This window comes from Lonchura striata, chromosome 20 (assembly GCF_050655825.1).
Source record: "Lonchura striata isolate lonStrDom1 chromosome 20, ASM5065582v1, whole genome shotgun sequence".
NCBI lineage: Eukaryota > Metazoa > Chordata > Aves > Passeriformes > Estrildidae > Lonchura > Lonchura striata.
In genome coordinates, this window is record NC_140722.1 from 7,822,336 (window position 1) to 7,849,973 (window position 27,638).

At 61.4% G+C, this 27,638-nt stretch overlaps 6 protein-coding genes and 1 pseudogene across 10 annotated transcripts; 4 read left to right on the plus strand and 3 right to left on the minus strand.

Moving 5' to 3' along the window:
- The first annotated feature begins 186 nt into the window (after positions 1-186).
- On the plus strand, positions 187-5,806 carry PLTP (phospholipid transfer protein). Its single transcript, XM_021547304.4, has 16 exons — positions 187-1,595; positions 2,352-2,467; positions 2,643-2,742; positions 2,816-2,944; positions 3,081-3,236; positions 3,379-3,442; positions 3,607-3,670; positions 3,787-3,878; positions 4,016-4,192; positions 4,343-4,402; positions 4,489-4,650; positions 4,823-4,890; positions 4,963-5,005; positions 5,159-5,222; positions 5,310-5,386; positions 5,480-5,806. Exons 1-16 carry the CDS (start codon positions 1,225-1,227, stop codon positions 5,618-5,620), a joined length of 1,884 nt encoding a protein of 627 aa, XP_021402979.3. The 5' UTR covers positions 187-1,224; the 3' UTR covers positions 5,621-5,806.
- Positions 5,807-6,117: 311 nt separating this feature from the next.
- CTSA (cathepsin A) lies at positions 6,118-19,169 on the minus strand. Of its 2 annotated transcripts, none has more exons than XM_085558112.1 (15): positions 18,962-19,169; positions 9,906-10,066; positions 9,722-9,833; positions 9,553-9,603; positions 9,193-9,279; positions 8,944-9,099; positions 8,549-8,640; positions 8,171-8,255; positions 7,973-8,064; positions 7,689-7,767; positions 7,406-7,554; positions 7,259-7,334; positions 7,061-7,150; positions 6,840-6,941; positions 6,118-6,696 (listed from the first exon to the last, which is right to left on the minus strand). In XM_085558112.1, exons 2-15 carry the CDS (start codon positions 10,064-10,066, stop codon positions 6,613-6,615), a joined length of 1,416 nt encoding a protein of 471 aa, XP_085414238.1. In that variant the 5' UTR covers positions 18,962-19,169; the 3' UTR covers positions 6,118-6,612. The 2 variants fall into 2 exon arrangements, with proteins under 2 accessions (XP_085414238.1, XP_021402965.1); XM_021547290.3 differs by lacking the exon at positions 18,962-19,169 and adding an exon at positions 10,257-10,322.
- On the plus strand, positions 10,867-13,239 carry NEURL2 (neuralized E3 ubiquitin protein ligase 2). Of its 2 annotated transcripts, none has more exons than XM_085558094.1 (2): positions 10,867-11,546; positions 12,893-13,239. In XM_085558094.1, the coding sequence occupies exons 1-2, from the start codon at positions 10,867-10,869 to the stop codon at positions 13,110-13,112; spliced, it is 900 nt and encodes a 299-aa protein (XP_085414220.1). In that variant the 3' UTR covers positions 13,113-13,239. The 2 variants fall into 2 exon arrangements, with proteins under 2 accessions (XP_085414220.1, XP_021403000.3); XM_021547325.4 differs by having other exon boundaries at positions 10,867-11,542.
- On the minus strand, positions 13,301-18,366 carry ZSWIM1 (zinc finger SWIM-type containing 1; annotated as a pseudogene).
- Positions 19,170-19,247: 78 nt separating the features above from the next.
- On the plus strand, positions 19,248-21,506 carry ACOT8 (acyl-CoA thioesterase 8). Its single transcript, XM_021547330.4, has 6 exons — positions 19,248-19,480; positions 19,563-19,699; positions 19,895-20,120; positions 20,370-20,527; positions 20,858-21,049; positions 21,147-21,506. Exons 1-6 carry the CDS (start codon positions 19,263-19,265, stop codon positions 21,263-21,265), a joined length of 1,050 nt encoding a protein of 349 aa, XP_021403005.2. The 5' UTR covers positions 19,248-19,262; the 3' UTR covers positions 21,266-21,506.
- A 366-nt stretch (positions 21,507-21,872) lies between these two features.
- Positions 21,873-24,030, minus strand: SNX21 (sorting nexin family member 21). 3 transcript variants are annotated; one of them, XM_085558115.1, is made up of 3 exons: positions 23,526-24,030; positions 23,252-23,406; positions 21,873-22,962 (listed from the first exon to the last, which is right to left on the minus strand). In XM_085558115.1, exons 1-3 carry the CDS (start codon positions 23,809-23,811, stop codon positions 22,291-22,293), a joined length of 1,113 nt encoding a protein of 370 aa, XP_085414241.1. In that variant the 5' UTR covers positions 23,812-24,030; the 3' UTR covers positions 21,873-22,290. The 3 variants fall into 3 exon arrangements, with proteins under 3 accessions (XP_085414241.1, XP_085414240.1, XP_021403004.1); XM_085558114.1 differs by having other exon boundaries at positions 23,259-23,406; positions 23,537-23,934; XM_021547329.3 differs by having other exon boundaries at positions 23,541-23,933.
- A 1,687-nt stretch (positions 24,031-25,717) lies between these two features.
- TNNC2 (troponin C2, fast skeletal type) lies at positions 25,718-27,556 on the plus strand. Its single transcript, XM_021547306.4, has 6 exons — positions 25,718-25,788; positions 26,526-26,577; positions 26,675-26,818; positions 26,905-27,019; positions 27,096-27,232; positions 27,311-27,556. Exons 1-6 carry the CDS (start codon positions 25,786-25,788, stop codon positions 27,340-27,342), a joined length of 483 nt encoding a protein of 160 aa, XP_021402981.1. The 5' UTR covers positions 25,718-25,785; the 3' UTR covers positions 27,343-27,556.
- The last annotated feature ends 82 nt before the right edge of the window (positions 27,557-27,638 follow it).

Consider the following 27,638-nt stretch of genomic DNA (forward strand, 5'->3'; position numbering starts at 1 on the left):
TGATGTGAAGGCGCGGGGCTTCCGCCGCCCGCCGGGCACAGCGGTTGCTCCTGCTGCGCTCCGGCCCTGGCAGCCACTGCCTGTCCCGGCGGTCCCTCGCGCGTAGCGCTGGCACGTCTCTCCCCACACTACTGCCGTGGCCGTTCCCCGGCCCGCGGGTCCCGGTGGCAGCCGGTGGGCGCTGGCAATGAGGGACGCGGTGCAGCGCAGGGCACTGCCCCGTGGTCGCTGGGGTTGCTCCCTTGCCCCGCGGCTGCTGCTGCACAGCGGCTGTGGAGGATGACACGGGACCTGGGAGGACACGGCTGTTTACTGGGGGCTCCCTGGGGGCCGCAGGACCCCTCGCAGCCGGCGGAGCTTCTTCACATCCACCTAGCCGAGCACCCGGCCTGCCTCGGCCCCACCTCCCTGGGCAGCCGATGGCCGGTGCTGGCCCACGGCCCCCGGTGATGGGGAAACCGCGGGGCCTCTTCTGCTCTTTTCCTCTGGGATATCCCCACTGCCCAGCTGTCTAAGGGGTTTCCCATCTCCCGGAGTCCTGCCCTCTGCTCCGGGAGCACCGGGGTCAGTTTGATGAGTTAACGCTGGCGCAGCAGTTCTGGAGGGGTAAGTGCTGTGTAAGCACTGAGGCTCCCGTTTTGGGCTTCCAGCAGCCCGACTCCGCTGCCCAGAGCACCGATAACCGCCCTGGGCACAAAGGGCCGGCTCAGACCGACCCCTGAGGGCAGAGGGGACTCTGTGAAGAGACAGCGAAACTCCAGCCTTGGAGCGAGGCAGCTCAAGTGGCCGAGGGGGTGGTGAAGGCAGGCACAGACTCTCGGCATGGCTCGGCCAGGGAGGATTTTTGGTAGGGAGCCCCTGGATGAGGAGCTGCCCGTGTTTCCCGTGACGGGAGCTGGACGGTGGCGTGGGTGCTCATGGGCACACTCCAGCAGTGCCCATCTCGGTGCTGTGGCCCTGGAGCCAGCCAAGCTGCCGCTAACGCACGGGGCAAGGCCATCCAGAGGCACGTCCTGTGGAGCCAGCGCTGCCTGGCCCGGGGTCGGGGCAGTCCTGAAGGCCGGCAAATTCTCTGCTCAGGTTCCTGTTACAGATGGCCATGAACCAACTCCCCCAGCAGCACTCCCGGCCGGGTCTGCACTGAAGCTGGGATAACTGAGCACTTGCAGAAACTTCTTAACACAGATTGGGAATTCCCAACAGCCCGGACACTGCCATTTGCACATGTGCCCCTCGTACGGGGGGTGCCGGAGAGATCCACGGCTGTGGCTGCGTGTGCAGGACGTGGGGAGCGGTGTTGTCGGGGGAGGAAGGCTCCGTGTCCAGTCTAGAGCTGGGGTGGCCAGGCGAGCCGCTGTCTGTGCCGGGGCTGGCAGCCAGCCGGGCTCGGCGGGACACAGACCTGCATCCTCCCCGTCCGTCCCGCTGTCTCCTCCCAGCTGTGAGCCCGCAAGGAGTGGCAGCTGGGGGCTATATAAAGGCAGGGAAACCTCAGCCAGCTCAAGAGAAAGTCTTGGAGCTGGTGGTGTTCTCCCTCCTTCCTGCCTTCACGTGATTCAGCTTCCCCACGCCAGGAGCCGGGGACCAGCCGCGCTGTAAGTATCCGAGCTGAGCCGGCATTGTGTGGGGGAACCCCCAGCCTCTGGGCAGGACGGTGGCTCCGGGCCCCGGGGAAGGGGATCCCCCATCCTCTCTCTTCATAGAATTGGAGGAAAATGCAGTGGGGGAGCCCCGTCCCACCCCACAGCCCCGGGTAGAGGGTCCCCATCCTCTCCTTTCAGAGAACTGGAGGAAGCTGTGGGGGAGCCCCGTCCCATCCCTCAGCCTGGCACGGAGCTCTGCCTGTTGCGGGATGGACAGGCTCCAGCTCCCGTCTCAAACCAGCCTGGGGGCAGGCGGCACATCTCGGGGGGGCTGTGAGGGTTGTGGGGCGGCACCACGGGGGAGGGCTCTCTCCTCTGCGAACTGCTGGGGCTCCCCGCTGCAGCAGCACGCACGGGGCTGGCGCCTGTCCCTGCGGTTCGGGGGGAGTGCTAGAGTGAGTGTTCCCAGATGTGGGACCCTCGGGCTCCACAGGGCCAGTGCGGGGACTTGTGCATAGCACCCTGCGGAGGGGCCGTGCCCCTCATGGGCTGCTGGTGCAGAGGTTTCGGGTAAAGGCAACCTGGGCAGCAGCACTGGGGGGTTTCAGGGAGAACAGTGGAGCCGTGGGGTGCTCCTTGGAGCTATCACCTGTCCCGGGCAGATTGGACAGCAGCTGCATTCCTTCCAGTGTGTCCCCCGGGCCTGTCTGTGATGACATCCTGTATGTCCCCAGGCCAGTCCGTGCTGACCCTGCTCTCTGCCTCCAGGTGCGAGATGGCTGCTGGCGGCTGCCTCCTTCTCCTTCTTCTGCCCTCGCTGATTGCAGCCTCGCACAGCCCTCCTGGCTGTAAGATCCGGATTACTTCCAAGGGGCTGGACCTGGGTAAGGGGCTGGCCAGGATCTCACAGTCTGGGAAAGAGGGACGTTGGGCACCCTCCTGGGATCTGTGCTTGTGTAGGGCTCTGCTCACCATGGGGAAGCTGGGGAGGAGTGGGGGCTGTGAGAGGCGATGCTGCCAGGAGGGCCTGTCCCAGCCCAGCCTCGTTTTTCCCTGCAGTGAAGCAGGAGGGGCTGCGCTTTGTGGAGCAGGAGCTGCAGAACATCACGGTGTCAGACCTGCATGGGAGTGAGGGACAGTTCCAGTACAACATCAGCCAGTGAGTGCTGCCTGCTGCCCACGGCTTCCCATGTCCATCTGTCCATCTAACCACCGCTGTCCCCTCCCTGCAGGGTCAAGGTGACAGACCTGAAGCTGGCCTCTTCAGACCTGAACTTCCAGCCCCAGCAGCACCTTGTCTTCAACATCAACAATGCTTCCATTAGCCTACGCTTCCGCAGGCAGCTGCTCTACTGGTTCTTGTGAGCTGCCTCCCCTTCCTCCTGCTCTGGGTGCTAACCCACCCCATAACTGTGCTTGCTGGGTGCCACAGGTGCCTTGCTGTCCTGCAGCTGGCAGGAGCTATGTGCTCCTCTCATCTGCTTTCCTGGCTTCTAGCTACGACATTGGGTCCATCAATGCCTCTGCGGACGGAGTCTACATCTACACAGTGCTGCAGCTGGCCAAGGATGAGGCTGGGCGCCTCAAAATCTCCAATATGACCTGCAACGCCTCCATAGCGAGAATGCATGCTGGCTTCTCCGGCACACTCAGGTACACCTGACCCCTCTGTGTGTGCCTGGCTCCCTCACCCCCTTCCCACATCTTCAGTGCTTCCTCATCCCAGCTATGTGCTGGAATGGCCACAGAGCCACAGGGAGAACAGGCAGTGCAGAACCACTCCTGTGTTCTCCAGGAAGGTATATGAGTTCCTGAGCACCTTCATCGTCACAGGAATGCGCTTCCTCCTCAGCCAGCAGGTACAGCTGAGCGCACAGAGGGTCTGTGGGATGTTAGGGCTCAGCCCTTTGTGTGTGGGAGAGGGTAGTCATATCCCACCCATCTGCTGGGCCTTGTCCTGCCTCTGCAGCTCCTAATCCAATCCTGGGAGTGATTTCCCTCAGCCTGGCTCCTTGCCTTGCAGATCTGCCCATCCCTGGAGCATGCCAGCCTGGTGCTGCTGAACTCTTTGCTGGACACAGTGCCTGGTGTGTGTTGCTCTGGGAAAGGGGCTGGATTCCATTCACTGTGGGGCAGACAGGGCTGAGCATCAGGCTGCCAGGCAGCTCCAGGCTAAGTCACACCAGCACATCTTCCCTGGCAGTGAGAAACTACGTGGATGAGCATATCGGGATTGACTACTCCCTCCTACGGGATCCGTCCATTTCCACTGATACCCTTGAGCTCGACTTCAAGGTGAACACTGGGTCCTGCCTTGCTGGTCCTTCCCCATCCCTGTGGAAAAGGGTGTGCCAGTGGGCACGTTGGGCTCCGTGGAGCAGGTGAGGTGGGCTGCCCCGTGGCTGTGGGAACCTCTCCTGCTCTTGGTCCAGGGCATGTTCTTCCCCCGGGTGAGAGAGGACCAGGAGCTGGAGAACCATGCGGTGGAGCCGGTGATCAAGGAGACTGAACGCATGGTTTATGTTGCCTTCTCTGAGTACTTCTTTGACTCAGCCATGCAGTCGTACTTCCAGGCAGGAGTACTGACCATAGAGCTCCAGGGGCAGAAGGTAAGGAGCACCAGACAGTCAGACTGTGTGCAGGCAGGAGGGAGGGGTGGACTGTGTCGCAGAGAAAAGGAGGTGCCATCCAGGGAGCAGCTTTGCTGGTACCTGCAGCAGTGGCTTGCTCCCCCTTCCAGTGGTTTGTGCTCGCCACAGGTACCCAAGGACCTGGAGGTTTTGCTGAGAGCCACATTCTTTGGGACCATCTTCATGCTGGTAAGGAACACCCCAGACAGGATGGAAGGCATGGCAGAGCATAGCCCTGCCCTGTGCCCAGCCTCCAGCTCACCTGCCTTCCCTAGAGCCCTTCTGTGGATGCTCCGCTGCGGCTCGTGCTGCAGGTCTCTACTCCCCCCCGCTGCACCATCAAACCCTCGGGGACCTCAGTCTCTGTCTCTGCTTTCCTGAACATCTCACTGGTGCCCCCGGACCGCCCACCTATCCAGCTCTCCAGCATGGCCATGGTGAGAGGGGGGCTGGGGCTCCTTGTGCAGGCACCCCAGTGTATATGGGAGCAGTGTCCCCCATCCTGTGTTGTAAGGTACTGGTGTGACTGAGCAGAGGGACACTGAACCTGTGGCATGAGCTGGCCTGGTTGTCCTCTGCCTGCTGTGAGTCAGCCCTCTCCCTCCCCAGGAAACCAAGCTGAGTGCCAAGGTGTTTCTGCAAGGAAAGGCGCTGCGTGTGCAGCTGGACCTACGACGGTATGGTTGGGGTGCCATGGGGGTATGGGGAGTCCCCTCCACACCTACTCACAACTGCTTCCTCCTGTCCAGGTTTCGCATCTATTCCAAGCAGTCAGCGCTGGAGTCGCTTGCGGTGAGGGCAGGGTGATGGCCTGGGAACCTTTACACCCAGCCACAGTGTGGGGTGGACTGGGGAGAAGCTGTCTGTTCAGGATCCCCACTTACAGCCCTCCCTGCCCTGGCTGGCAGCTCTGCCACTATACTGACCCCAGCTCTTCTCCTGCAGCTGTTCTCACTGCAGGCCCCACTGAAGACCCTGCTGCAGCTGACCATCATGCCCATCATTAACGGTAGGCCTCACTGCTCCCACACAACTGGGAGTGTTGGCAGGGGCATATAGCAGGGCTCAGCCTCATCCCAGCTCTCCCTCGCTGCAGAGAGGACAAAGAAGGGGGTGCAGATCCCACTGCCCGAAGGCATGGACTTCACCAGGGAGGTGGTCACCAATCACGCGGTATGTGGTGGGATGGGACAGCCTGTGCCTCCATGTCCTGCTGGGAAGGGCATAGTCACCTCCAGCCTTGCACTGACCCTCTTCCCTCTGCAGGGATTCCTCACAGTGGGAGCTGATCTCCACTTCTCCAAGGGGCTGCGGGAGGTGATTGAGAAATACCGCCCGGTGCCGACTGCTGCTGCCTACTCCAGCTCCCGGCCCCCAGAGCCCAGCCTGGACCCCAGCTCGCTCTAGCTCTCCTCCCTGGACCAAGGGCAGATCCCGGGCAGGACCCGTAGACTGTAGGTAGGAAGCAGCTTCCCTGGTACCACCACATTGTCAGGTGCCCAGGCCCTGGTGGGGCGCAGCAAGGTGGAGAGGGTGCTCTGGGAATCCCTGCTGCAGCCCTGCTCATCACACTAATAAACCACCTGACTCTAACCACATGGCCTCATTGCTTGGAGGACATGTCCATGCTGGGTTGATGGAAAGGAGGCAGCTGATGCTGCTGCCCAGCTTGGGTCCTTGGGAGCAGAAGCTGCTTAGTGCAGTGCTGGAGGGCTCAGAGTGACTGTGCTGCCGCCACTTAGGTGGGTCACTCATTTCACTCGATGCAGGGACCCCCGCAGAAAGGGCAAAGCTCACAGAACCCAGGGCTCCCTGGCAAAGGGTGTTGGTACTCACTGGTGCTCCTCAGAGAGTGGAGGAAAGCGAAGCAGGGGTTGGCACAAAGGTGCAAGGAGGAGCAGAACCACCTTGGTCAGAGTTTATTGCGAGTTCCTGAAGCACTGTGTGCCCTGGCAGTGGGATTGTTGTGGTAGTGGTGGTAAGTCTCCCTCAGTAGGAACAGAAGTGGTGGGAGCCAAAGTAGAGGTAAGCAGGACCCAGCCTACCCCTGCTGCTGCTCCTCATAGCCTGCTGAGGCCATGTGCATGTGGGGCCGAGGGAAAAGTGCTGGGGATTGCTCCCTGCCTGGGAGGGAAGCAGCTTCTGCCTCAGACAGGGAGGAGGCAAGGCAGGAAGCCACAAGGGAGGAGGTGGCTGCAGCAGGTGCACAATGCCTCTCCCACAAGGACAGAGTCCCCCAGCCCATGCCCCTCATCCTGTCCAGCCAGGGGAAGGCTGCAGGCATGACAGGTCCGTGGTATAGCCAAGCAGCAATGAGGACAGGCTGTGTAAGGTGCCGGCGGTGAGGGCAGGTGGGGTGGCAAGAGCAGCTGGAGCGCTGGGTGCTACCTCTGCAGCTCTTAGTAAGGCTGGTTCTTAATGAAGCGGCAGAACATGGTGAAGGCAGCAAGCGGCCGGTCTGTGGGCACCATGTGGCCAGCTCCCTGTAGGAAAGGGACAGTGGTTGGCAGTGCAGCTGGGGTGCTGCCGCAGCCCAGCCAATACCACCCAACCCTGACTGCAGCCTTGGTATCCAGCACACCCACCCACAGCCCCATCCCTGGCCCCCAGAGCCCTCAGGCCCTACCTTGACAGTGAGGAAAGCGATGTTGGTGAATTCCTTCACAAAGCCACCAATCTGGTTCTCACCGTTTTCAGTATAGAGCCAGGGCCGGCGAGCCACCTGCACCTGGGAGTAGCAGCAGTCTTCAGCACCTGCAGCTGGCCCTGCCCATGCTCCTGCCACAACCAGCTACAGCACATAGCCCGGAGCCAGTGACTGGCCTGGCCTGAGCCCTGCCCATTTACCTTCTGGCACAGGGAATCCACAAACCACTCATCCCCGAGAAAGTTGCATGCCATGTCGACGTCCCCGTTGTATACCAGGATCCGGTATTTCTGTGTAGCAGACAGAGAGTGAGCTGTTGGCAGGGCAGCAGCCCCAGCCAGGTAGAAGGCTGAGCTGGCAGAGACACTCCCAGAGTCTGTGGGCTCCCCTGTACACACCGTGGCTCCAAGCAGCTTGAGATACTGCTCATTCATCTGCATGTACAGGCGCTTGTAGCTGCGGTTCACCTCGAAGCTGTGGAGGAAGCATTGGCAGCACGTCTGCTCCTTCTCAGAGCATTCCTTCCCTGCCCACAGCTTGCTCACCTGCACACCTGCCACTCTGGGGCCTCGGGGGAGATGTGCAGAGCCTTCCGCACCTCGGGGGAGTTCAGATACATGCTAGGGGCTGTGGAGTTGGTGCAGGGCGGGTCCATCCGGACCTTTTTTCGAGCTACTGGCATCCGGAACAGGTTCTGGGAGAGTCGGGAGGGTCACTGTCACAGCAGCACCTGCCCCATGGAGCAGGTGCTTTCTGCCCCTTCTACCCACAACAGCACAACTGGCCAGAGGCTGCTCACAGCCCAGCAGCGTGGGCACCTCAGCTCACCTGCCGCCAGGAGAATCTCAGTGGCATCCGGATGAAGGAGTTGCCCAGGTCATGTGTGATGAGATAATCACCCTCATATCTGTAGCCATAATGAGTATGAGGACAGACTGAAAACCCTGGAGAACAAGGGCTAAGGGCTCTCCTGAGGGGAGTCCTCAGCAGCAGCCACACAACCATCCAAGTGTCCCAGAGGGACACTTACCCAGCCCAGCTCACCAGGTCCCTCTGTGTAGTGCAAAGCAATCTGGTGCTAATAGAACTATTTTCCCTGGGGCTACTCTCACCTCATGCTCCCTGGGACACCTCCATCACAAGGGGCATAGAGGTTGTAGATATTGAGGCCAGACTCCTCTACAATCTGAATCATTTCCCCCATCTGCAAGGAACCGCAAGAAGGGTTTGGGACTCAGCAGGACCCTTGTGGACTTGTGGGCCCAGGCACGTTCTGCTCGGCGCAGGTATAGGGGCTCCGGCTCCCTCACCTTGAGTGTGCAGTTCAGGTTGGAGTTGTCATGGAAGTTGCACTTCCCCTCGGAGCAGCAAAAGGCCTGCAGGTCTTTCCACAGCCTGCAGGCAGAGACCAGGACCACTTGGACCAGGTGGCAACACTGACATGACAGCTGCCCTGCAGCTCTCTGCCCAGTGGCCACAAGGCACAGAGCTTGGCCATGTGTCCTCCTTACCCCACAAATGCACCCACGGGAGCTACCTGGGACAAGGAGCCACAGCCCAGATGCTGACCCAGGGCAGGCTATGTGTGCCCTTGTCTCAACACCACCAACCCAGACAGCCCCAGCCTCAGCTGTGCACCCATCCTGCTTGCACAGGGAAGGCACATCCAGCATTCCCTCTGCTCTTACTCTGTCCCCAGCAGCCCGTGGTAATAGGCAAAGTAAACCAGGGAGTTGTCATTGATCTCATAAGATGAGAGGCCGTTTCCCACAGCGATTCCCTGCGAGGCAAGAAGAAAACAACCCTGTTGTGTTCCAGCTCCCCGCAGGGCAGTCACAGCAGAGCAGCCGCAGGCAGGAAGCAGATGTGGAACTGTTTACTCTGCGGAGGGAACAGGGAGGGTTGGGGGTGCCTGAGGACACTCCCCTGGCAGCAGGGACAGACACGTCCACCAGCAGCTGCTGCCAGAACCCCAGGAAGAGATAAAAGGCTGCAGGGCCAGGCGTGCCCTACATCCCGGCTGGTCCCACCCTGGCTGTGCCAAGCCCTCTGCTCCCCGACTGGGCAGAGCCAAGCTGCCCACCTTCAGGTTGAGGCTGGGGTCCTGCATCACCCACTCTGCCAGTGTGGGAATGTAGACCCCTCCATAGCTCTCCCCTGTGAGGAAGAGATCATTCTTGGAGTACTCGGGAAAGAGCCGGAGGAAGTCCTTCAGTGCCAGGTAGTTGTTGTGAGCAACCTGCAGGGAGAAGGTGGCATGGTCAGGTGGTGAGGCTGAACCCCATGGCCAGGAGTGGGCAGGCAGGGGAGCAGGGCTCTCCCAGTCACTCGCCTCCGTGTCATTTGTGCCATACTTCTTGTCATCGGAGTATGAGAAGCCGACACCAGCAGGAGACTCCAGGTAGAGAATGTTGGCAATCTGCAAGGACAGCAGAGGAGCCAGCAATCAGGGGAGACCCTCTGCCTCAGTGGGGCCAAGGACTGCTAGCCCCACCCATGGCAGCGCCCACAGGAGTGTGGCCCGCCCCAGGGCTGCACTGGGGTGGCCACATTCCTGTGCTGCTCAACAGCAGACTCAGGAGGAGGGTGTGTTGGGCAGGAGGGGAGCAGTAGTCAGGTCAATGGAGAGAGCAGGAGGAACTGGCTCACAGCCACCCTATCTTAAAGCCACAGAGGGAAGCAGTGCCTGTACCTTGTTCCATGCGTACTCATTGTACTTCAGTGTGACCCCATCAGGCTGGATCTGAGGAAGAAGATGGTGACTGATGGGCGAAGCAGGGCAGGACACAGCGGGATGGCTCGTGCCACGCAGCTGGTCATCCCCTGAGCCCTTGAGCCACAGGATAGCAGTGACTACTAACCAGGAAGGGGCCATGCTCCTTGAGAAAGCCCTCCATGGAGCTGCAGCCAGGGCCCCCGTTCAGCCACAGGACCAGGGGGCTGCTCTGGGGATTGCTCTGGGCCTCCACGAACCTGTGGACGTGTAGCTGTGAGTGCCCAGTGCCGGCCGATGCCCCCCCCATCGCCAGGCGCAGTCCCACGTACCAGTAGTGCAGGTATTTGCCCGGCCCGGCGCAGAGGTAGCCCGAGAAGTGGCGGAAGGAGGGCTGCTTTGACAGCCCGGGCAGGTAGGTCACCTCATGGTCCGGGGGGGCGGCCCGGCCCAACCCCAGCAGCAGCAGCGACGACAGCAACACTGGCCCCATCTGCGGTGGGCGGAAGGGACGGCTGTCAGCCAGGAACGGCCGCGGCAGCGCCCCGCGAGCGCCCCGGCCCGGCTGCTCCGGCAGGCCCCGCACTCGGGGCTGACCCCCGGCCCGGCCGGCTCCCCTGGCGCCGGTCCTGGCCCCTCCGTCCCGTCCCCCGGTCCCCTCCCGGCCCCCCGGTCCCGCTGACCGCGGCCGCTCCCGGCGCGGCGCTCGCAGGCGGCGGTCACGGCGGGCACATGACACGCGCCCATATGACCTGCGGTGCTCACGTGAGCGGGGCGGGGCCCGGCGGCGGCCAATCAGCGCTCCGGGGGCGGCCGGCCCCGCCCCCGGCCCCGCCCGCGCACGTGGGAGCGGCCCCGGGACCGGGACCGGGACACCGCCGGGGGGGGCACCGACAGAGACCCCGAACGGGGGCAGCTGGAGGGTGCGGTGGTCCGGTGGGCACCACAGCTGGGTGCCACCCCGGGCATCGCCAGGCCCTGCCAGTCAGCACCGTGTGATGGCCACTGGCCGCTGCTGGCTATAGCTGGTACCACTGGACACCAGCGGGCACTGCCTGCTGCTGCTGGACAGCATGGGCACAGCCAGGCACCCCAGGTGGCAGCGCTAGACAGTCCAGTGTGGAATGTCTGTGGGTCTGGTTTGGGCCCGGGTGTGCCCAGCAGCCACAGGGCCCCCCAACCTCCCCCATAGAACTAGGACCCCCCTGGAGCCCTCTGGTTGTCCCTCCCAGCAGGGCTGTCACCACCTCACAGCAGCTGTGACAGGGACAGTTAAAAATAGCTCCGGCAGCAATGGCTGCCCGGTGCAGGCTTGCTGCACGCTTCCACCACATCCACGGCGCCAACATCCGCCTGGATGCCTCACACACGCAAGCCACACGGGTGGAGAGCTTCGCCAACGGGCTCTGCTTCAGCCAGGAGCCTCTGGCACCCGGGCAGATCTTCCTGGTGGAGATTGAGGAGAAGGAGCTGGGCTGGTGCGGGCACTTGCGTGTGGGACTGACAGCCCACGATCCCCAGAGCCTGGAGGTAGTGCCCGAGTACTCGCTGCCGGACCTGGTGAACCTGGGGGACACCTGGGTGTTTGCCATCACCCGGAACCACAACCGTGTGGTGGTGGAGGGGGAGGAGGTGCAGGCGCGGGGGCGGCCCTGGGAGCCCTTCCTGCTGATCGAGCGGGTGCGGATCCCCCGTGACACGCTGGTGGGGCGCAGCCGGCCCGGCCGCTACAGCCACATCCTGGATGACCTGTACAAGATGAACGTGCTGCCCGCGACCGCCCGGCGCAGCCGCATCGGGGTGCTGTACGCCCCGCAGCCCGATGGCACCGCCGACATGCACATCATCATCAACGGCGAGGACATGGGGCCGAGCGCCAGGGGCCTGCCCACCACCCGCCCGCTCTACGCCGTCATTGACGTCTTTGCTTCCACCAAGAGTGTCCGGGTGATCCCGGTGGATTATGGCTGTAGGTACCTGTGCCCTTCCCTGCGGCACGTGCTGCGTGGGCCAGGAGTGGGGGAGCTCTGCTGGGGTCATGCCATAGTCGCCAACAGAGGGAAGGTTGGTGCGTGCCACTGGGCAGAGGGACATGGGGTAAGAGGGCGCAAGAAAGCCTCTGGTCCTTGTGGAGAACAGGTGAGATCCACAGTACCGCTGCTGGGCAGTGTCTGATGAAAGCTCTGCCATGGGCGCTGTGCTGGGGCCAGGGGAGAGACCCCCAGCAGCAGCAGCAGTCAGGCAGACCCCCCTGGCCACCCTTCCCAAGCCGTGATAGGGTCGGGTGTTTGGGGCTGTCTCACAGCTGGGAGGCCTCGCTGTGCCCAGCCTTGCCTAGAGCACGTGGCAGTCAGAGCCAGCTAAGATCCTGCCCTGGCATCAAAACATCCACCTACATCCACCACGGCTCAGCACACAGCGCCCACGCAGCTGCCACGTGCCCCGGACACGGTGTTCCCTGGGCAGACACCCTGCGATGCCATCGGGGCCTGGGCATTATCCCGTGTCCTTTGCCTTGCTGGGAGGGACCAGGCTAATAAGTGCTGAGTAGCAGCACGCTGGAAAAATGAGGAGATGGATCAGGTGAGACAGAGGCAGAAGAGCTAGAGCCAGAGTACTGCCTGCCACCAGCACTGGGAGGTACTGCTTCTCATGCCGGTGTTAAGAGCAGCTGCTTCTGTGCCAAGGCTGGAACCTGGTATTCTCCCTGATGTAACAGCTGAGGAGTAGTGGCTACAGCAGACAGCACCCATGCTGCTGGGCCACCCATGGCTCTGGGAAGTTGTATCACAGGAGCAGGAACCAGGCAGATTCTGTGGAAGTGCCCAAGGGGATGGTTCTCATGGTGGTCTGCCCCAAAAGTATGGTGGGCACTGTCTCTGCAGACAGTGCAGCCCCAGCCTGCAGACACTCACCCAGCAGCCTGGCTCTGGGGCCAGTGCAGGCAGACCAAGGGAGTGGGATGGAAAAAAAGCACAGCATGGGTATGTGAGACCCTGGAGAGTTGCTTGACAGCCACCAGAGAAAGAAATGCAAAGCAGGCACGGTCACACACAGCTTGGGCACATAACTGTCTCTCAACCTTCCTCCTAATAACGGGAAGAGCTTTGCTGCCTGGGGCCCTTGAGCTTCCAGCCCTGCTGGAGCAGCCTTGCACCAGCCCCAGCACAGCCAGTTTAAGCCCAGGGCAGGACGATGCCACAGAACAAACACCCACTACTGCCTTTAACCACAGTGCCTCTGCCAGCTCCTCCACCCCGCTGTGCTCAGCCTCACTGCCGACTTGCCCGGCTCAGGTACCCTCTCTGTTCTCTTGCAGTTCCTTCCCTGCAGACGCTGTGCCGGCTGGTTATCCAGAAACACGTCGTGCACCGCCTGGCCATCGATGGCCTGCGCTTGCCCCCGCTGCTCAAGAGCTTCTGCCAACACGAGTGAGGTACCGAGGGTGCTGCTGGGCTGCCCCCCACATCAGCAGCCCCCCAGCTGCCCCGCAGGCTCCGTGCCCCTCCCTGCCCACTCAGCCCAGCATGTGCTGCTGAAGGGCTGACATGAAAGCAGAGCAAACCGGGGTTGGGATTTCCCCACACCGATGGTGTGGCATTCCCAGAGCATGAGCAGGGGGATTGATGTGGGTCACAGATTGCAATAAAGTGCTTCCAGACAAGACTCTGTCAAAGGAGGCTTGGGGGGCTGGGACACCCCTGTGCTTCAGCAGCTCCTTGTGGGAGCAGTTCCCCCACCAGTGAGGAAGGGAGCACAGGCCACAGCCCTATGGGGCTCAGGACATGTTCCCAGCCCTGGAATTATGCTGGAACTGTGTGGGTGGATCAGAGTGGGTGGAGTGTGGGAGGGCACAGCACAGCACTCACGTGGAGGTAAATTACAGCCCGACGCTCATCCTGGCAGTTTCACTCTTGGGAAAGATGTTTACCCAGAGAAAGAGGTATTTCCTGTGTGTTCAGCTTGGAGGGAGACGAGTCAGATCCTGGAGCACCCAAACAGCAATGCTGACAGCAGCCCTTGCTTGGGCACGTGTCTGTGGCCACAGAGCCAGTCACAGTGACCTGGTGCAGGGCACAGCCATCCTGACTTGGAGCTTCATGCCCTCGGCTTTGTGCCCTCAGCCAGACCTTTCAGCTCGTGGCAGATGGGGATGGCAGCCGGCATCCTGCAGTGCCTATGCCAGGCTGGAGGGGAGGCAGGGTGGCAGCTGTGCAGAGCAACAGGCTGGAGGGGAGAGGTCTCCTAAAATCAGAGGGGTTCCCACTGGAGCCAGAAAGACAGCAAAGAGGCTGGCAAAGTACAATTGAAGAGGAAACAAGCAGCTCAAAGCTTACAAAAAGGTGTTTTCGAGAAACACGATGCTATATTTAGTCGGAGGCTCGATAGTATCAGATCATGTTACAAAACTCGTGCTCAAAGGAAATCCCCAGCCCACAACCACAGCCAGCTCCATCAACACCAAAGTGTTAATGAAGGAACTGCTAAATGGGCAAAACATGGACAGTGACCAAACTACAGCAATGGAGCGAGGTCAGTGATGTTCCCTGCTGTGTCCCAACAACAGGCTGGGAGCTGCTGGGGCTGGAGCTCATCTGGCTGCGATGGGGCTGGGGAGCTCACCCACTCCAGAGCAGCGCCCACAGACGAGGGCGTTTCGTTTACTCTCCAGGCTGTTTTCCCTTCCCCACCCTTGCACGAAGTCTTTGCTCCCCACCTCCCTGCAGTGTTATCTGCCCAGCAGTGACCCCCGCACATGAGGGAGGGTTCCTCTTTCTTGAGGAATGGAGAGCAGCTGCTGCAACCGGACAAACAGCCCTGCTCTCTAATGGGCCGCAGCACAGTGGGATTGCAGGGATTCAGGAGCTGCCACCTGAGGCAGCACGGTGAGACAGGAGGACTGAGGAGCACTGCCCAAGGCCCTGCCCATTCCCCATGCCCTGTTCCCTGGCCGGGGAGGGGTGGCTGCAGCTGGCACAGGGACAGACTCAGCTCCCAAATAACACGAGGGTGATTTATTGGCTCCATTGCACAACACCTCACAGCTGGATGCTGCAAGGTCCTGCGGGTGCTGGCCACAGATGAAATAGTTTTGTTATGTGTTATTGTACCTAGATCCCTACAAATCTATTGGCCCTTATGGGATTAATTTGAGAAACCACAAGCAACTGGCTGATGTCATCACGAAGACGCCTGATGATTTTTGAGCAGTTTTGGGAATCTGGAGAGGTCCCACATAACTGGAAGCTGGGGAATGATGTCCCGATTTCAAAGGGCATGAAGGAGAACCCTGGAAACTACAGGCCTGTCAGTCTCACTTCAGTGCCCAGTAAAATCATGGGAAAGATCATTCTGGCAGGTACTGAAAAATACCTGGAGGAGAACACAGTCACTGGTGACAGCCAGCATGGCTTAGTGAGGGGAAAGTCCTGCTTGTTGAACATGATTTCCTTCTACAACAGGGTAACCCACCTAAGTGACCAAAGAAAACCAGTAGCTGCAATGTTTTTGGGCTTCAGTGCAGTTTTGATACTGTCTGTCCCAGTATTCTTTTGGACAAAGTGTCCAGCTAGCAGCTGAATAAGCCTGTTACACAGTGGGTGAGCAGCTGGCTCACAGGTTGGGCACAGAGTTATAGTGAATGGGGTGACATCAGGCTGGTGTCCAGCCACTAGAGAGGCTCTGTAGGGCTCCATCCTTGGCCCAATTCTTTTCAACATCTTCATTAACAACTTGGACTCAGAATTTGAAGGAATACTAAGTAATATACTAATTTAAAGTGCTAACAACACTAAACTGGGAGGAGTTGTCAACTCCACTGAGAGCAGAGAGGTCTTGCTGAGAGACCTTGACAAATTGGAGATGGGTAATCACCAAAAGTATGAAGTTTAACAAGAGCAAGTAACAGATTCTACACCTTGTACAGGGCAATCCTGGTGGTATATACAGACAGGGGAACAAGAAGCTGAAGACCAGCACTGGGGGTCCTGGTTGATGGCAAATTGAATATGATCAGCAGTGTCCTGGCAGCCAGGAGTGCCAACCCTGTCCTGGGGGCATCAGACACAGCATTGCCAGCAAGGGAGGGGGTTGTCCTGCCCTGCTCTGCACTGGTGCAGCCTCACTTCAAATCCTGGGGGCAGTTTTGGCACAACAATATAAAAAAGAGAACATTCAAAAGATGCCATGGGAATGGTGATGGGACTGGAAGGAAGGCTTTTGAGAAACAGTAGAGGTAACTTGGTCTATTCAGCCTGGTGAAGAGGAAACTGCAGGAAGACCTCGTTGTGATCTTCAGAACCCTCATGAGAGGAAGCAGAGGAACAGGTACTGATCTCTTCCCTCTCATGACCTATGACAGAACTCGAGGAAATAGTATAAAGCTGAGTCGGGAGAGATTGAGGCAGGATATCAGAAAAAGGTTTTTCACCTAAAGGGTGGTTGAGCACTGGAACAGGCAGTGGACAATGGGCAGTGGTCATGGCATCAAGCCTGTCTGAGTTCAGGAAGTGTCTGGACAATGCTCTCAGGCACATGGTGGGATTTTTGTGGTGTCCTGCACAGGACTGGGAGTTGGACACGATCCAAATGGGTCCCTTCCAACTCAGCAGATTCTAGGATACCAGCACCTCCCACATTGCACCATCCAGAGCTGGCTCCTGGCCACAGCTGTTAGCCAGGTCAGTGACTGTTACCCTTGCTGCAGGATCAGGATCTCCCAATCCAGTTCCTCTGCTGCCCCATGCAAGAAGTGACGCTCACTCAGCAGATCAAGGACCCAAACTGCCCCTTCCACGCTGAGGAAATGACAGGCTGAGGGGAATGAAGGTGCAAGACAGGACACAGTGGAAGCACCCAGCTCAGCTCCCACTCAGTGCTGGAGCTTCACCTCACCATAGGGCCTGACCCAGCTGTCAGCCACCTCCCACAGAGTCCTGTGCTCCAAGTCCTCACTACTGAGGCAGGCAGCTGGCTGATCTCTGCTGTGAGGAAGGACACCACCAGGGCTTTATCCAAAGACTCGTTCCAGGAGCTCTTTAGTTCCTCCAGGAGGCCATCAGCACTGTCTCACCCAGCCTGGTGAGTGAGACCCACCCTCTCCCATGGTCTATTGAGCATTTCCCTCTGCAAGAGCTTCCTGTTTAAATTCAGCACAGCCAAGATGTGCCAGTAGGGCAGCCAGAAGGCCAGGTTGAAGTGGCAAGTGTAGCTACTTGAGCCTTCCTGGAAGATGTCCACGGGGTGGGCATCCCCCTGGATCTGTACACTGAGCCTGTCCTACCTGGTGCAAACCAGCTGCCTGGACTTCCAAACCACTGCCCGAGGCACACTGGCAGCAGCCTCTGTGCAAATGTCACTCAAAGACTGCCTGACACTATCTTCAGTCCTCTGGGTAATCAAATCTTCACTGTCATCCTCTGAGGTTTCTGTGGCCTCCAGTTTTGCCACAGGATACAGGATCTAACAGGAAATGAGCTTACTGGCTCACTCTAGAGAAGAGCACGAGGTGTTTCAGTTGACACTGAAGGGCCTCAGGGAGCTGATAGACTCTGGAGATCACACGATTCTCAACAGCCACAAGAGAGGCTGACAGGGGCCACTGCTTCTGCTGAGCTGCTGCCACAGTGGGGGAAGCCTGGCCAGAGCTCTGTGTCACCCTGGCACACCAGAGGGGCAAGAGGCACATCTGAAATAGGCACACTTGGGGGAGCTGCCTGAGCAACACAGTGATCAGGATGGGAAGCAGAGTGTGTCATGGTATCAGGAGGGATCTTAGAAACACACTCTTTGTAATGCTGGGTCAAGGTGGTGATGCAGCTCTCCAGAGAAAGCCCAGCACTGAAAATTTGACTTAGCCCATGGATGACAATCTCCAGCTCCATGAAAAGTCTCTGCTCTTTCCCTAGCTGCCCTATGTGCGTGGCCCAGACCCCATCGTCGAGCAGCCAGCGAGGTGGAGCTGAGGCAGCAAATCCGGCGTGATGGGGTCTCTCGGGACGGCGAGCAGCGGCTGCCGGTGGCTCTCGGAGCCCGCACCCGTGGCTTTCCTGGCGGCGATCACGTCCAGCCCCTCGGTGCGGTGCCGGAGAGCTGCACCGCGGCAGCTGAGCGGCCTGGGCTGCCGCTACCGGCGGGGACATCCCGGTCCCTGCCGCGCTCCCCTCCGCCTCCCCCGCCCGCGCCAATCGCGGCGGCACCGGAGCGCTCGGGCGCCGCCCGCAGCGGCCGCTGTGCATCGCACCGGGCCGGGGCACCGGGAGCGCCCCTCGCAGCGGGCCGGGACACCGGGAGCGCCCCTCGCAGCGGCCGCTGTGCATCGCACCGGGCCGGGACACCGGGAGCGCCCCTCGCAGCGGCCCGGGACACCGGGAGCGCCCCTCGCAGCGGCCGCTGTGCATCGCACCGGGCCGGGACACCGGGAGCGCCCCTCGCACCGGGCCGGGACACCGGGAGCGCCCCTCGCAGCGGCCGCTGTGCATCGCACCGGGCCGGGACACCGGGAGCGCCCCTCGCAGTGGCTGCTACCCAGAGCGGCGTGCGGGCACCGGCCCCGCCTGGCTGCCTCCCCCAGCTGCTCCCATCGCTCTGCAGCAGCTCCAGGCTCAGCGGCTGGGCTCTCTCTCATGTCTCTCTTCAGCAACAAGGGCACCACTCTCCCCTCTCGCTGCTTGCTCTCCACAGGGAAGGCGTACAGGAGTTGTCCTCCCTTGCCTGGCGCCCAGTGTAGGAGAAGACTCTCAGCATCTGTTTGAAGAAGCACTTCATTGCTTTGGTGTGGAAGCTGATACCCATGTGTTTATGTCTTTATCCCTAAACCACACGGTTCTGCAGCTGTGGAGGAGCAGGCTAGAACATGACAAGAAAAGCTTCAAGGAAGGAGGTTCAATTGTATTTTAAGAAGGCAAGTTATATTTTAAAAGGGCAAAGGGAGCAGTTGCATAACTAGTGAGTGACCTTGTGGCCTTTGTGCACAAAAGCACCTCCACCAGCTAAGATAGAAAGGAAACAGTGTCACTGCACCCGCTTGGAGAAGCGAAGGCCATGGAATGAAGTGCTCCCTGAGAGAAACCTGGTATCACCTTTCCACTGCAGTCAGGTGAGGACAGCAGGAATGCTGCAGATGCTGATGCTTGACGTCTTGAGCTGGAAAAGGCAGGAGCTATACGGTGAACACAGCAAGTGTGTGGCACAGCTGGTACCGGGGCATCACACTACCGGGATCAGCCCGGTTACCACAGCCAGGTACGGGACAGGGCCTGTGCCCCGGGGCAGCGCTGGGCTGGAGCCAAGCGGCGGCTCCACGGGGCCGGGCTGTGCTACACCGGGGGACCCCGGGCCACGGCCATGCCACTGCGAGCTCCAGACGGACGCGGCGGGCGGGCCTTACCTGATGTCCTGGCGGACAGCGGTGCCGTGCTGCCGGTTGTGGCTGCGCCCCAGGACGCCGCTCGCAGCTCGCAGAGGCAGCCCCTGTAGGCGAGACTGCGGGGGCCGCCCGGACCCCTCCGCTCGGCCGCCCGGACCCCTCCGCTCGGCCGCCCAAACGCACCCCGCCATCCCCGTTAAACCAGCCGGGCACCGCCCGCACCGTGACCTCGACCAATCAACGCCGTCTTCTCCCGATTGACAGGAGGCGAACCAACCAGCCCACAAGACAGGGGTGACTGACAGCTCTACCGCCCAATCACATGGCGGCCTGTGCCCCGCGGCTGGGCGGTGCTTCCTGGTCCGCCGCGCTGCTCGGGCGGCGGTGCCGGTCCCGGTTCGCGGGGGCGATGGGGACCCCGGGCGATGCCGGCGGGGCCGCAGCGGGGCCGGGATCCGGGCCGCCGCCGGCCGGGGACCTGCGCAGCGTGCTGATCACCAGCGTGCTGAACCTGGAGCGGCTGGAGGTCGACCTCTTCAGGTGCGGGTGGACGCCGGGGCAGCGGGACCGGGCCGCCTCCGCCGCCGCCGCCGCCCTCACCGTGGCCGCCTTCTCCCCGCAGGGGCCAGCACCACTGGGTGCCCGCCACGCAGCACCTCTTCGGCGGGCAGATCGTGGGGCAGGCGCTGGTGGCGGCAGCGCACGCCGTGAGCCGCGACGAGCAGGTGCACTCGCTCCACTGCTACTTCGTGCGGACAGGTGCGCCCGGGGAACCGGGAACCGGCGCGGTGCAGGGACCGGGAGGGTTGGGACGCTGGGGGAGTTCTCACTGAGCAGCGAGGAGGCGCCGTCACGCCGGTGCCGGCAGAGCGGGCGCTGCCGGGCCCCGCCTCTGCAGGGCGGTTTCGGTGGAGCGCCGTGGCCCGGCGGCAGAACGTCCCTGTCCTGTCCCAGGGGACCCCAAGGTGCCGGTGCTGTACGAGGTGGAGCGGACCCGCACGGGGAAGAGTTTCTCTGTGCGCTCTGTAAAGGCCATCCAGCATGGAAAGCCGATCTTCACCTGCCAGGCCTCCTTCCAGCTCTCCCAGGGAAGCCCAGTGCAGCACCAGTTCACCATGCCCACCGTGCCACCCCCCGAGGAGCTGCTGACACAAGAGGAGCTCATCCAGAAGTTCCTGCAGTGAGTGGGCTGGAAAGGACATGCTGGGCATGCACCTTGCTGCCTGGGGCATAGGGAGGTGTGGGAGAGGACTATGTGAGAAATTCTCAAATATGCCTGGGAGGGGAAGAGAGGAGCAGGACAAACAGGAGCTGTGCAATTCTTGTCTTTCTGTGTGCCTCTGGATCACTGGGTTGGAACTGCTGCCAGTAAGATGTGTTCCAACCCACAAGTCTGGCGTTAACCTCGCTTCTCTGTGCTGGGCTGCAGGAATCCTAATGTGGCCGAGGGATACAGGAAACGTCTCACCAAGATCCAAGCTCAAGATGTGCCGATTGACATTAAACCTGTGAACCCACCAGATATATTCAGCTCAGAGCCACAGGAGCCGAAGCAGCTCTTCTGGGTGCGAGCCCGAGGCTACATAGGTGGGTCCTGCTGGGTTCAGGTACCTCCCAATCCAAGGGCTTAAGCACCAGCTCACCTGTGGAGCACTCTTGCAACAGAATGGGCTGGGAGGGCTGTGATTAGGGGGCTTCCTGTGCCCTAGCCTGGACACTTCAAGGCTGTAATACAGGTGTGGGTGCAGAAATGATGCTGTGAACCATGCTGGGGCATGGCATGGCAAAGGGAATAAGTCTGGAGGGATCTCAGATGTGCTTGGCAGCTGGCTCCAGGGGAGCGGAGCCCCTGGGGCTCTGCACTCCAGACACGTCCCACGGGCCCCAGCGGGATGGGCAGCACTGGTTGCTCTGCAGGGGAGACTGACATGAAGGTGCACTGCTGCGTGGCTGCCTACATCTCTGACTACGCCTTCCTGGGCACGGCCCTGCTCCCGCACCGGCAGTACCGCGTCAAGTTCATGGTGTCCCTTGACCATTCCATGTGGTTCCACGCGCCCTTCAGAGCTGACCACTGGATGCTGTATGAGTGTGAGAGCCCCTGGGCTGGTAAGTCCTTAGTGTATTTTTGGGAGACCCTCATGGCCAAGGCCAGCCCTGCCTGTCCTGGGGCAGTGGGCTGCAGTCTGACAGTCTCTCTCTGCAGGTGGGTGCCGGGGCTTGGTGCAGGGACGGCTGTGGCGCAGGGATGGGGTCCTGGCTGTCACCTGTGCACAGGAAGGTGTCATCAGGGTGGAACAGTCACCAAACCAGAGCAAGCTCTAGCTGAGGACACGCTATAGACTCAAGCATGCCGAGGGAGGGACCCTGAGATCAAGACACAACCTGGACAGGAAGGAGACCAGGTGGGACCAAGCACTGCAGGAAGTTCCAGTGCCAGAGATGTCTGCGACAGACTGTGACCAACAGAGCATCGCTGCAACCAGCTGCTAGCTGCACAGCATGTAAGCTCACACTGCCATCAGCTATCCTTCATCCACCTTAAAATAAAGCCATTGGGTGAAGAGCTGGACTCTGTCCCTGGAGTTTGTCCCCTTGGACCTGTGACTGGGCTTGCACAAGGGCAGGCAGTGCCAGGAGCACAATGGATCAGCTCTTCCCCTGTGCCAGGCTGGGTCACAGGAGGGGAAGGTGCTACTTTGGCACACGTTGTTTCCTCTTCTCACTTCTGCACTGCTTGTACTGCCCTGGCTCCTCAGTCGCTACTTCTGCTTGTCCTTGGGCTCCTCCCCAGGACTGGGCTTGGGCTTGGGCCCAGTTGGGAGCTGGGAGAAGGGGATGAGGCAGCTCCCACCTCTGTATGGAGGTTTGAGGCCTCCCACTGATGATGCCCTGGGGTAGTAAGGCTAAACAGACTCAGCAGGTGCCGTGCTCTTCTTCCTGCCAAGACTTTATTTAATAAAGTCCTTTCTATTGTGTAAGTTCGATGGGAAGTTCCCAGCAAGAGCCCTGGACCCTGCCAGAAGCTTTCCCATTCCCTTGCAAGGTGCCAGTATGTCCCAGCTAAGGTCTCAGCCACTCCAGGATCCCCTGCAGAGGGGGAGCAGCTTCTGGCAGCACCAATGTGGGTGGTGGACCCCCTTGAGTCCCCAGCCCCGCTAAACAGACTAACCACAGAGAAAGTGCATTCAGGAGGCAGCTCTAGGCATGGGCGGTGCTGCCCGTGGGACTGCAGCGCTGCTCCCCTGCCCCATTGCCACCCATGGCATTTCCCTCGCTGTTGCCAGCTGCCACAGGCCTGTGAGCTCCCCCACAGCCCTTGCCCTCCTGCCCCTGTTAGCACAGGTGGCTCATTCCAGAGGTTCCTTGATCAGGCATTCCTTCAGGGAAGGCTGCTGCTGCAGAGGCAGCCCAGCTTCCCGCAGGTCCTGCAGCCGTGCCTCCGAGCGCCGCTTGTCCTTGCCCACCTTCCAGGCCAGGTGGACGTGGGTCTGCAGGAAGGGGCCCAGGAGCGGGTGGCTGCCCTGGGCCTCCAGCAGCTGCAGCGCCTGCTCGCAGCAGCCATGGGCCTCACTGAGCTGGTCCAGCTCCTGGTGGCAGACGGCCAGCCCGGCCAGTGTCAGCAGGAAGCGGCCGGAGCTGCAGACCCCCAGCCGGTCCTGCAGCCGGTAGGCATTGGCCCAGGTGGCCAGGGCCTCGCGGTACATGCCAGTGCAGGTCAGGCGCTGCGCAGCCTGCAGGTCCGGCAGGAAGAAGAACTCGAGGAACTCAGGAGAGCGGCGGATCTCGTCGATGGAGTGCAGATGGGACAGGAACTGTTCGAAGGCTCGGCTCCGCTTGGCAATGGTCTCGGCAGTGAAGTTCCGGCGCAGTCTCTTCCTGGGGAAGGCAACGCTGGCCATGTCGCAGCTGAAGCGGCAGCGCAGGCGGCGGTTCAGCTGCTCAAAGTCCGAGTAGCGCCGGGCGATGGTGGCAGGGGCCTTGTCAAACTGGCCAGAGCGGATCAGGTAGATGGTGTAGAGCTGTGGGGGAGGCAGGTGTCAGGCAGGCTGCTCCCGGCACAAGCACAGCAGGGTGTGCGGCCACAAAGGGGCTGGGGGAGTTTGCCCAAACAGAAGGGAGTGGACTGGGCTGCTGCAGCCGCAGCACCCATCAGCAATAGTTACCTGAGGCTCATCTGAGCCGCCAGCACCATCCGAGCAGCACGGAGAAAGAGAAAAAAATAAGCACCAGCCCCGTGGGATCCCTGCCCCCGGGAGAACAGGACTCGTACCCACCCCCTGCCCGCCCAGCCGCGCCGGGCTCACTCACCACGTACTTGGAAGAGCGCTCGCTGACCACGCTGGCGCTGGTGACCTCGAAGAGCAGCCGCTGCGGTGCCAGGCTGCCCCGCGACCTCCGCCACAGCTCCTGCAGCTGCCGGGTCAGCAGGCTGCCGCCGGGACGCTCCGCCGCAGAGACCCACTCTGTGTCGGGAGAGGAGCGTCAGTGCCCCCCGTGGGGACAGGGCTCTGACATCTGTCGGGCTGCCGGACGCCACCATCGCATAAGTGTCCCTGGAGTCACCCTAGTCCCCCCAGCTCACCGCCCCAGCACCTGCCTCCGTCCTCCGTGCCTGCCGCCGCCCCCGGCGCCTGCGGCGGCTCCTCCAGCTCCTCGCTAGCTCCGTCCCCCTCCTCCTCTTCCTCCTCGTCCTCGTGGCTGGTGAAGCTCAGGGTGCCGCTGAGGCGCGTCGACAGCCCCTCGGTGTCGTCCTCCAGCTCCGAGCTCTCCGGGCAGTCCTCGGCCTCGCCGCCGCCGCCCGCCGGCTCCTCCCGGCCGGCCTCGCCCGCCAGCGCGTGCCGCAGCCGGTGCAGGATGCGGGCGGCCATCGCTGCCGGGGGTCCGGCCCGGCACCGCGGCACGGCGGGGCCGGGGGCTGCCCACCGCGGCACGGCCCCCGGCGGGGACAGCCCGGCCCCGGGACAGCCTCCCGCTGCTGCCCCCGCCCCGGCCCGTTCGCGCTGCCCCGGGCCGAGCCGAGCCGAGCCGGGCGGTGCCGAGCGATGGCCGCTCCGCCACGGCTCGTCCCGGGATCCTCCCTGCGCGGCTCCGCCTCCGCCGGGAACCCGGATCGGGGCGGCGGAGCCGGCACCGCCCGGCACGGCCGGGATCGGGATCGGCGCTTGCGGCAGCGTCCGGCACTATCGGGATCGGCTCTCCCGGCACTGCCCGGCACGGCCGGGATCGGGATCGGTCCCTGCAGCACCGCCCGGGACTCCCGGATCAGGGTCAGGGCTCAGCCTGGCTCTGCCCGCAGCCCCTGCCTAGGAACCGACCCCGCCCTTCCCCGTCTCGGCTCCTCTGTCCCCTGTCCGGGATGTCCTGGTCGGGCCGAGCCCCGGATATCTGCCCTGGGGCCACAGGACCCCCACACTCCAGTGCTCGGCGCTGTGGTGTCCCAGGGTCTTGATACCCCAATACCCTGGCATCGCTGTGCCCTTACAAGCAGGATCACCAACATCTTTGTATCCTGCTACCCAGACTCAGGCTCCTCATCCCACTGGGATGCCCCTGGGCCACCTTGGCAGCCTGCCACCCTGGCCTCAGTCGGCCTCCTCGCCACGGGCCCCATGGCCAGGCTGCACCTCCAGCACTTGCCTGGCCTTTTTTAGAGCCTGCCCGCTCACTCCTCACTGCTTCCTTGGGAATGTCTATAAATATCGAGGAAGCAGCCCAGCTGCTGCCATCACTCTGTCCATCGCTTGTTCACTGTGTCCTGTTCCAGCACCCTGCACCTCACCCAGGCTCAGATGGGACCCCTGAGCTTCTCTGAGCAGGGTGGGATGCACTAGGGACTGGACTTGTTCCCAGTTCCCACCTGGTGAATGGGGGTCCCAGCAAAACCGGGATCTATGAAACCCCTGGTCATCCCTGGCACTGGGACCTTGTGGGACAGAGATCTGTCACCCTGACCCCACTGCAGCCCTGAGACTCTGAGCCCCACAGGGCATGGGCTACTTGGCCAGTACATCCCCAGAGCCACCAGCCCCAGCCGGTCCTGGCAGCAGTGGCTGGCACAGGCTGTGAGTGTGAGGACTGAGCCTTCGAGGAGGCACCGGGCATAATTCCCACTCCTCAGAAGCACGAAAAGATGGACCTATTTCCGGAAACAGGTGCCAACAGCACTGGGGACCCCAAACCATGGGGCTCATGCTCCAAATCTCTCCAGGGACTTCATGCCCCTGGGCCCCACTGGGGACCCCTTCCTTATCTGGGGTGGGGGGCTGCAGCACTGCTCTGCCTGGGTCTCTTGGAGCAGAAAATGGGGGTGCAGGGGGAGAGAACGCTGTGCTGGGGGAAACCAGCTTGGTATTGGGAGCTTGGGCCAGGAAGGGCTACTTTTTCAGGGGCCAGTGGGTAATAGTCCATGCCCCCTGAGCAGGGGGGATTCTGTCCCCCTTACCCGGGTGATGCTGACGTCTCCAGGGCTATTTTTAACCCCCTCATTGCTGAGTTGCCTTGGATGGGGGTGTTGGGGGTGGGCAGAGCTGCGCTCCTGCCACAGTTTTGATCTCCCTCCTGAAGGGCTTGAATTTCCATCCCAGCCTCATCCCCACGTTAATCCCAGCCCTTGGCCAATAAAGCTTTGGCTAAATTAGGTAAAGGCACCAGTTGCCAGTGAGAGGGGCTGGATGCTGCCAGAGCGCTGATAGGCTGAGGGGGCCAGGGGGCTGTAGCTGGAGGAACATCCCACAGAGGAGACACTACAAATTGGGGTGCCAGGGGCACCACGAAGCTTCTGGGAGTTCCTGCTGCAGGAGCTGGTGATTCTCTGGGGTTGGGAAGCCCAATAAATTCCCAAGATGGTAAGCGTTCCTGTGTGCTGTGTGCCATGTGCTGTGTGCCAGGACAAGACCTGACTGGGCAGGAGGCACAGGGGGGTCTGGGCTGTGGAGGTGCCTCTGCAGAAGGCAGCAGGGATACGGTCCCCAGTGCTGGGCTGACCATGGCAGTGAGGACAGGGAAGCATTGGGGTGGTGCAGGGTCCCCACAGGACAGATCTGAGGGTGAGTGTGTGGCTGCTGAGGGGTGCAGGTTCCTGGGGACACCATCTCAGCCCTGTGCGGAGCTCAGAGCTGCACAGAGGCAGGGGTGGCAGGGGTGGCTGAAAGCCGAGTGCTGGGTCATGCGACACGGCGTTGCTGCTGGCTCCATGGTCGGCCTGCGCCTCCAGGAGAAACTCGATCGGGGTTGACAGGTGCCACGGCTGGAGCCCCAGCAATCCCTACAAGGGGAGCTGAGGAGAACCCAAAAATAGCACTGCATGCCCAGGATACCAAGGCTGTACACAGGGACCATGACCCCAGCACAATGGAGCCCCCTGGATAAGGGGAGACTTGTGCAGGCAGCTCCCTGCAGCCCTCCATGTTCATGGGTGCCTGGAAAGTGCCATAACTGTAGGGATTGCTGGTGTCTGTGACTCATGGCAGCACAGGATTATCCTGCAGCAGGGCAGAGGCTCTTTCCACAGCCAAGCACTGTTGGCCATGCTGTATGAGGGGTCTCTGGCCTGATATGGGTGCCCCTCTCCCTTGCCTTACAGACGGACCAGCAGGCAGAAGCCCGTGCCTTCCTCAGTGAGGAGATGATTGCGGGTGAGTGTGGGGACGGTAGGGACAGGGGCTGGACATAGCCATGGTGCAGGGCCTGGCTCTGCCCCACTGTTCAGAGACCTGACTTGTCTCTCCACAGAGTTCAAAGCCGCCTTTGACATGTTTGATGCTGATGGTGGTGGAGACATCAGCACCAAGGAGCTGGGCACGGTGATGAGAATGCTGGGCCAGAACCCCACCAAAGAGGAGTTGGATGCCATCATCGAGGAGGTGGATGAGGATGGTGAGCAGCCCTTGGTGGCTGGTGGCAGGGGTGGGTACTGGACCCTGGGCAGGTAGCCTGACCCACGCTTGGCTTCCTCCCCACAGGCAGCGGCACCATCGACTTTGAGGAGTTCTTGGTCATGATGGTGCGCCAGATGAAAGAGGATGCCAAAGGCAAGTCTGAGGAGGAGTTGGCCAACTGCTTCCGCATCTTTGACCGGTGAGTGTGGGGGCAAAGTGGCCCATCCTGTCTCTGGGGGCGAGCAAGGTCTCATCCCTCCCTCACCCTCCTGCAGGAATGCAGATGGGTTCATTGACATTGAGGAGTTGGGCGAGATCCTGAGAGCCACCGGGGAGCCTGTCACTGATGAGGACATAGAGGACATGATGAAGGACTCAGACAAGAACAATGATGGCCGCATCGACTTTGATGGTGAGCAATGGCCCCAGACAAGCACCCACGTTGTACACCCAGGCAGGGCCATGGGCTGAGGCTGCTGCTCTCTTGCAGAGTTCCTGAAGATGATGGAAGGTGTGCAGTAAGGGACCAGACATTCCTCAGGCCAGCTGCTGCACCCAGCCCTGCTCCTCTGCTGTCCAGGGAGCAGCAGCTCCACAGCATCTGGCCCTCAGCACTGGCTGGGACCTTGCTCCATGTCAGGGTCCTGGTCTCATCTCACCACCGGCGGCTGAGCTTTTCCTCCCATCTGTCACCTGTGGCTTTGATTCGAGCCTCAATTAAAGAGGAAAGGCTTGAGCTGCTGGTGCAGGATTTCACTGGGGGTGCATGGGGAGGGGGCTGTGGCAGTGTGCCCCTGCTCTGCTCCTCAGGGAGGGAA

Bases quoted from the DNA above. Each gene is read 5' to 3' on its own strand.
- PLTP (XM_021547304.4), top strand. From the start codon at position 1,225: ATGTGCCCCTCGTACGGGGGGTGCCGGAGAGATCCACGGCTGTGGCTG. The intron at 4,193-4,342 runs GTAAGGAGCACC...TGCTCGCCACAG, and splicing joins TAGAGCTCCAGGGGCAGAAG to GTACCCAAGGACCTGGAGGT. The intron at 5,006-5,158 runs GTGAGGGCAGGG...CTTCTCCTGCAG, and splicing joins CAGCGCTGGAGTCGCTTGCG to CTGTTCTCACTGCAGGCCCC.
- CTSA (XM_085558112.1), bottom strand. From the start codon at position 10,066: ATGGGGCCAGTGTTGCTGTCGTCGCTGCTGCTGCTGGGGTTGGGCCGG. The intron at 9,834-9,905 runs GTACGTGGGACT...ACACGTCCACAG, and splicing joins GGCAAATACCTGCACTACTG to GTTCGTGGAGGCCCAGAGCA. The intron at 7,768-7,972 runs GTGAGAGTAGCC...TTATGGCTACAG, and splicing joins GGTGTCCCAGGGAGCATGAG to ATATGAGGGTGATTATCTCA.
- NEURL2 (XM_085558094.1), top strand. From the start codon at position 10,867: ATGGCTGCCCGGTGCAGGCTTGCTGCACGCTTCCACCACATCCACGGC. The intron at 11,547-12,892 runs GTACCTGTGCCC...GTTCTCTTGCAG, and splicing joins CCGGTGGATTATGGCTGTAG to TTCCTTCCCTGCAGACGCTG.
- ACOT8 (XM_021547330.4), top strand. From the start codon at position 19,263: ATGGCGGCCTGTGCCCCGCGGCTGGGCGGTGCTTCCTGGTCCGCCGCG. The intron at 19,700-19,894 runs GTGCGCCCGGGG...GTCCTGTCCCAG, and splicing joins CTGCTACTTCGTGCGGACAG to GGGACCCCAAGGTGCCGGTG. The intron at 20,121-20,369 runs GTGAGTGGGCTG...GCTGGGCTGCAG, and splicing joins CTCATCCAGAAGTTCCTGCA to GAATCCTAATGTGGCCGAGG.
- SNX21 (XM_085558115.1), bottom strand. From the start codon at position 23,811: ATGGCCGCCCGCATCCTGCACCGGCTGCGGCACGCGCTGGCGGGCGAG. The intron at 23,407-23,525 runs GTGAGCTGGGGG...CTCCCGACACAG, and splicing joins CGGAGGCAGGTGCTGGGGCG to AGTGGGTCTCTGCGGCGGAG. The intron at 22,963-23,251 runs GTGAGTGAGCCC...CCTCCCCCACAG, and splicing joins AGCGCTCTTCCAAGTACGTG to CTCTACACCATCTACCTGAT.
- TNNC2 (XM_021547306.4), top strand. The intron at 26,578-26,674 runs GTGAGTGTGGGG...GTCTCTCCACAG, and splicing joins CAGTGAGGAGATGATTGCGG to AGTTCAAAGCCGCCTTTGAC. The intron at 26,819-26,904 runs GTGAGCAGCCCT...TCCTCCCCACAG, and splicing joins CGAGGAGGTGGATGAGGATG to GCAGCGGCACCATCGACTTT.